A 6,000-nucleotide genomic window follows, 5' to 3' on the forward strand; every position below is an offset into this window, starting at 1 on the left:
CCGGACACATGTATGGGCACGAGATGCAGAGGGAAACCAGGGTAAGGGGTAAAGCAATTCATACCAAAATAAGTAAAGTAAGAATGTCCAATCTTTGCTAACTCTGGTCAAGCACTTCGTAGTCCACATGGCCATGGCCTGGTTCTTTAAGGGACACACCAGGTAGGAGCAGTTACCTAGCAGAATATAAGTAGTCCCTGACTCGAGTTATAAAGAACTGTAACAAAACAAGATACACGGTGGCTGGGATATCCGGGGGGAGTTTGTGGAGAAGAGGGCTTTGAGCCATGAAAGGTGAGAGAGGGGAAGCAAGAAGAAGCAAAGGTCTCCAGAGAAACGAGAGGAGAGTATTGCTAGGTACCAGGTGGACCTTCCTGTGGGCAAACAGAGTCCGGGGCCAGACTGTGAAGGCCTCTGAGTGCCACCCTAAGGAATCTGGAACCCCGTGTTCAGGTAATAGGAAATTTTCCACAGGTTTTAAGTTACAGAGTGGCAAGACCAGCATGTCTATAAACAGGTTTCATACTGAGGTCATTTAGAATTGTGTCCATTTAGGAAGTCATTCCCCAAGACCTGCTGGCCTCACCTTCATGTGGGCCGTCCTCATGACATCTGGTCACATACAGAATTTGAAATCTCAAATACCTTAGGAGGCCACACTCGTTTTCTCTTGCTGCATAACAAATTAGCGCAGCCTCAGAGGCCTGCCAGCGCCCATCTTTTAGCTCAGAGTTCTGTAGGCCAGCAGCCTGGCCTGATTGCCTTGGTTTCCCACTCAGAGTATCACGAGGCTGAAATCGAGGTGCCAGCTGGGCTGACTTCTCATCTGGAGGCTCGGGAGTGGTGGGGAAATCCGCTTCTGAGCTCATTTTTGTTGGTAGGATCCAGTACCTGGTGACTGACTATCTGCCTGAGGTCTCTATTCCTTGTTGGCTGTCACTGGGGGCACGCCCTATCCTGCCATGCGGGAAGGCTAGGGGCTGCCTCCATCATCCAGCACACTGACTTCTCCTCACCCTTCAGCTCCCTTATCCCCCTCTGCCACCAACCAGAGAAAACTCTGTGTCTGTGTGTGGCTCGTCTGAGTAAGTCAGCCCACCCAGGATCTGCTCCTTGTTGCCATGAAACATCTCATCACAGGAATGATATTTTATCCTATTTGCAGTTCCCACCCACACTGAATGAGGAGAGGACTGTGTCAGGGTGAGGGCCACTTGGTGGTGTCTAGAATGCTGTGGACCATAGGTCTGTGCTCGCATGAGACAGGAGGAAAGTAGTGGAGTGCATGACGATGAAAGGAAGACACCACTGCTCAGCCCCAGCTGCTGGGTAGATGTGGAGGCTGGTATTTGCCAGATCTTCCCATTTTACTAAGAAAGCTGGACACTAATTTTTTTTTCCTGATTTTGATTTTTATTGTCTAAAGTTTTACATATGTTTCCTTTTTCCCCAATTGATCCCCCCGCCAGCCACTCCCATCCCGGGCAAGCCCCCACCATCCCAGTGTCTGTGTCCATTGTTTATTCTATTATGTATGCATATAAGTCCTTTGGTTGAGGACACTAATTTTTTAAAAACAAAATCTCATGACTGAAATCTCAACAACTCAGATAAGCAAACTGACACACTGCATGGAGTAAAGTAAGGGTGTCAGGCGCTGCTAACCCTGGTCAAGCACTTCGTCATCCGCATGGCCTGGCTCAGTCATAACCTTATTGAATTCGCACATAAGCCATTTTACCAAGGGAAAAACTGAGGCCCAGAGAGATTTAATTGTCTGTTAAGGCAGAGTTCCTCAACCCTGACTGTACAGTTAGAATCCTCTGGAGAGCTTTCACAAAATACAAATGACGGGGCCCCGCCCAAACCAATTGAATGCAGAACCAGGTGTCAGTCTTTTTGAAGACCCCCACATGATGCAGATGTGTAGCCAGGTTGAAAGTCACTGATGTGAAGTTAGAAAGCCAGTGAGTAGCAGAGCTGGGAGTGACCCCTGTCTTCTGACCCTGTCCCATGCTCTCCCCAAGGCCACTCTTACTCCTTAGGCGAGCATAGTGGCCTCCAGTAACTCCCATCTCCCGTGAGCACAGGGTGACTTCAGCATGTGGACTAGCTGGCAGGGTGTTCCTGGGCAGAGGGGCTGGAAGTCAGGCCTAACTCAGTCTGGCTGTGCTGTGTCTCCAGGCTTCTCCCCGGTGCACAAGAATATGCCCTCAGTGGCCGGGGGTCTCCGCTGGGCCCAGGAGCTGAGGCAGCGCATCCAGGGTCCCTTCGCCAACTTCAGGCGCATCACACACCCGTGAGTACCTTCCTCCTGGATGGGGGTTTGCCTTAGGCCTCTGCTCCTGCTCTGGATTTTGACTGTTGCATTAATGCATCTCACTTACGCAAGGCATGAAAATTATCCATGTTTCTTTCCATGTTCAGCATCTGACCAATGTCTTAGTCTATTTGGGCTGCTATAACAGGATGCTATAGATTAGATGGCTTATCAACATTAGAAATTAACTCCTCACAGTTCTGGAGCCTGGGAAGTCCAAGATCACGGTGCTGGCAGATTTGGTGTCTAGTAAGAGCCCTCTCTTTGGTTCATAGACAGCCGTCTTCTCGCTGCATCCTCACATGGCAGAAGGAGCAAGGAAGCTCCGTGGAGTCTTAAAGGGCACTAACCCCATTCATAGGGGCTCCACACTTGTGACCTAATCACCTAAAAGTCCCTCCTAATACCATTACATTGGGGAATTCGGCTTCAACATGTGAATATGGGGGAGGGAATACACACATTCAGTCCATAACAACCAGATATTGGCCAAGCAGTAACAAGACAGATACATTTGAGCTGACTACTGGGACCCCTGGTGTTAAATGAGGCTGGATGGACAAGAGGCTGGCTCCTTTTGCCCCAGGAGATTCATTTCTGGAGGAAAGTGAGTCAGGGATTTGGAGCTCTGTGGAGTGCGCCCACGTGTCTCCCTCTGACACATGTCTCTTGACTACTGAGGCCGCTGGAAGAGAATGAAGTGTGGTGTAAGGACCTCATCTGTCAGAACGCCCCAGTGCTTGTTAAAATGCAGGCCCCAACCTCGCCCCTCACCGACTGGTCTGAATCTTGGGGCTGGGTAGTGCCTGTGGATTTGCTTCCTCTGAGAGCTCCCTGGTGATTCTGCGGTGACCAGATATGGAAACCACTGGCCTGCCTCGCAGCTGATTCTGGAAGCCGAGCTAGTTAGAGGCATGTGAGCTGCTGGGAGTGAGAGAAGAGCTGTTGGCGATACCGTGTTCAGGATCCTAGGGAAGGGCAGTCTTCCTCTGACCCCGCTTTCTGAAGATTGGACGTATGAAAAGCACTTGGCAAACACAACAGGAACAAAGGAACTGAAATCTGGGCACCAACATCACAGGTTTTTTGAGCTATAAAGGGCCTTAGAGACCATCTCGCCTAGGTGGCCAGACATGGAAAAGTCTCAACATCATTAATCATCAGGAAAATGCAAATCAGAACCAGGAGAGATCACCCCACACCTGTTAGGATGGCTGTCATCAAAAAGATAGGAAATAACAAGTGTTGGTGAGGATGTGGAGAAAAGGAACGGTCTTGAGATCTGTTGGTGGAATTGTGAATTGGTGCAGCCACCATGGAAAACCGTATGGAGGTTCCTCAAGAAATTAGGAATAGAACTATCAATCCCACTTCTGGGCATACACCCACAGGAAATGAAACCATCATGTCGAAAAGATGTCTGTGCCCCCATGTTCACTGCAGCATTCTTTACAAGAGCCTGAGGGTTCATTGGTGGATGAATGGATAAACAAAATGTGGCATAAGCAAAATAATAGAATATTATTCAGCCATAAGGAAGAAGGAGAGCCAGCCATTTGCAACATGGATGGAGCTGGAGGGCATTGTGCTAAGTGAAATAAGTCAGACGGAGAAAGACAAATACTGATGATCTCACTGATATGTAGAATCTGGAAACAGAGCTTAAGAAAAAGAGATAACATTTGTGGTTATCTGGCCATCAGAGGCATGAGTGGAGGGTGGGGGATGGGTGCAGGTTTTCCAAAGGGAGAGACTTCTGGCTGTAAGAGGAAGCAGCCACAGGGTGATGTGCAGCTTGGCGCCGTAGCTAACAGTGTGCGTGGTGCACTTGAAAGCTCTTAAGTGGGCAGATCCTAAAAGTTCTCATCACAAAGAAAACACCAATCCTTCCTTTTTTTGCATTCATATGAGATGATGGATGTTTACTAAACTAATTGCAGTAGTCATTTCACAGTGCATGTAAGTCGCTATGTACACCTTAGACTAAAACTGGGAAACTAACTGCTTTCAGAGGAAAGAAGATGATGTCAAGCACCCAGGATGGCATCTAAGGGGCCTCCCCATGCCCAGCGTAGCCAAGCAGAAAGACAGGACACGTGGGGAATCTCCCGCCTGCTCTAGAGAAGCTGCAAACCGAGGTTTTCATGTGAAGCACCCAACTTCAAAATTAGCAGGCAGTCCTATTTCTCTCACACTCCTCACAGAGCAAGCACGCGTGCCGGGGGTCAGATCTGCCTTGTGGGTCACACCCAGGTGGCCTCTGCTCTGGCCTGGGCTCTTTATGTTGCTGATGGACAGCTGGAGTGAGGAGATGCCTGCAGAACTAGGGGCTGGGGGAGACATGGAAGTCTGGGTCTCCGAACTCCCAGCCCAGAGCACTTCCCAGGAACCCCTCAACCATGGCAGGTTTGGCCCAGAGCAAGCTGAGCCCCCATCTTCTCAAACACACCCCCCAAGTGGGAGGGAGAAGATGAATGAATGGAGAAGGCTGCTGCCAGGACTGTGGACTGTGGGACTGTCACAGGTCCTGTTCCCTGGAGCAGTTGCTGACGTGCATGTGCAGGATTTACATGTGCAAGGAGGGGGGATGGGCAGAGAGAAAATTGAGTAGGGATATAGTTGCAAGGAGGCCTCAGCAGATCCTCTGGGGGGGACTCTGGCCCTGCAGGTTACAGGACTTTGTGCCCCCACATGAACTACATGATGGGTGTGGGATGTCGGAGAGGTGGCTCCCTTAGCTGAGGGTGTTCCCACAGAGTGAGGCAGCCTTGCCTCACCAACAGCCAAAACTCCCAGCCAGAGGGAAGTTGAGGGGTGGGAGGGGCCATGGGAGTACCTGGTCCCGAGAGGGGATCTGAATGGCAACCCACTGCCCTCAACAATCCCATGGAAAGTTTCACTTGTTTTAAAAATGAATTCAAAACTGCACTGTGCCCTGTAATATATATTTATTGGTTATTACAAACTAGAGACCCATTGCACAAAGATTTGTGCAATAGGCCTTTCCCCTGGCTGCCAGCACCAGTTTTCCTCTGGCACCCAGGACCCAGACCTTCACTCTGGCCACCGCCTTCCATCTTCACTCTGGACACAGTCTTTGCTGTGGCTGGAACCTTCAGTCTTTGCTCCTTGCTCCAGCTGGAGAGCCCGGCTTTACGATCACGATCATGATCACAGGCGGCAGGCAAGGTGGCTCCTGGGTCCTGGGGGGCCACCTAGCCTGTGGCCTGGCTTTCCGGTGTCTCCTGGGGTTGCACACAGGGGCCTGGATGGCGGCTCCTGGGGTCCCACCCTGCCTGCACTATGCAAATTAGCCGCCATCTTTGTTGGTGGTTAATTTGCATATTGTGCTGATCAGCTAATGGCGATGGTAGGGAAGGTACATTTAATTACCAAGTTTGTCTATTATTAGATAGGATGTTTTTTATTCCTCACCATGAAATGAAGTCGAATCTACAGGGAGTTTCACAACACCTACTCCTGTGACATCTCAAACCTTCCAGGGGACGGCGGCAGGTCCCAGCGTGGGGACTCTCCCCTCTGTGTGCCCCAGTCTCTCTCCTTCATGTGCCCCAGATTCTCTCCTCCGTGTGCCCCAAACTCTCTCCTCCACGTTCCCCAGTCTCTCTCCTCCGTGTGCCCCAGTCTCTCTCCTCCGTGTGCCCCACTCTCTCTCCTCT

The 6,000-nt window shown here is 50.4% G+C and overlaps 1 protein-coding gene across 1 annotated transcript in view; it reads left to right on the forward strand.

Moving 5' to 3' along the window:
* Positions 1–6,000, forward strand: part of LOC102760149 (dynein heavy chain 9, axonemal) — a 194,745-nt gene that overhangs the window by 25,173 nt on the left and 163,572 nt on the right. The window contains exon 10 of the mRNA XM_015562544.1: positions 2,185–2,299. Within this exon, the coding sequence (XP_015418030.1) occupies positions 2,185–2,299 (115 nt within the window). The remainder of the gene's footprint in view (positions 1–2,184; positions 2,300–6,000) is intronic.

Source organism: Myotis davidii, unplaced genomic scaffold, assembly GCF_000327345.1.
Source record: "Myotis davidii unplaced genomic scaffold, ASM32734v1 scaffold37, whole genome shotgun sequence".
Lineage (NCBI taxonomy): Eukaryota > Metazoa > Chordata > Mammalia > Chiroptera > Vespertilionidae > Myotis > Myotis davidii.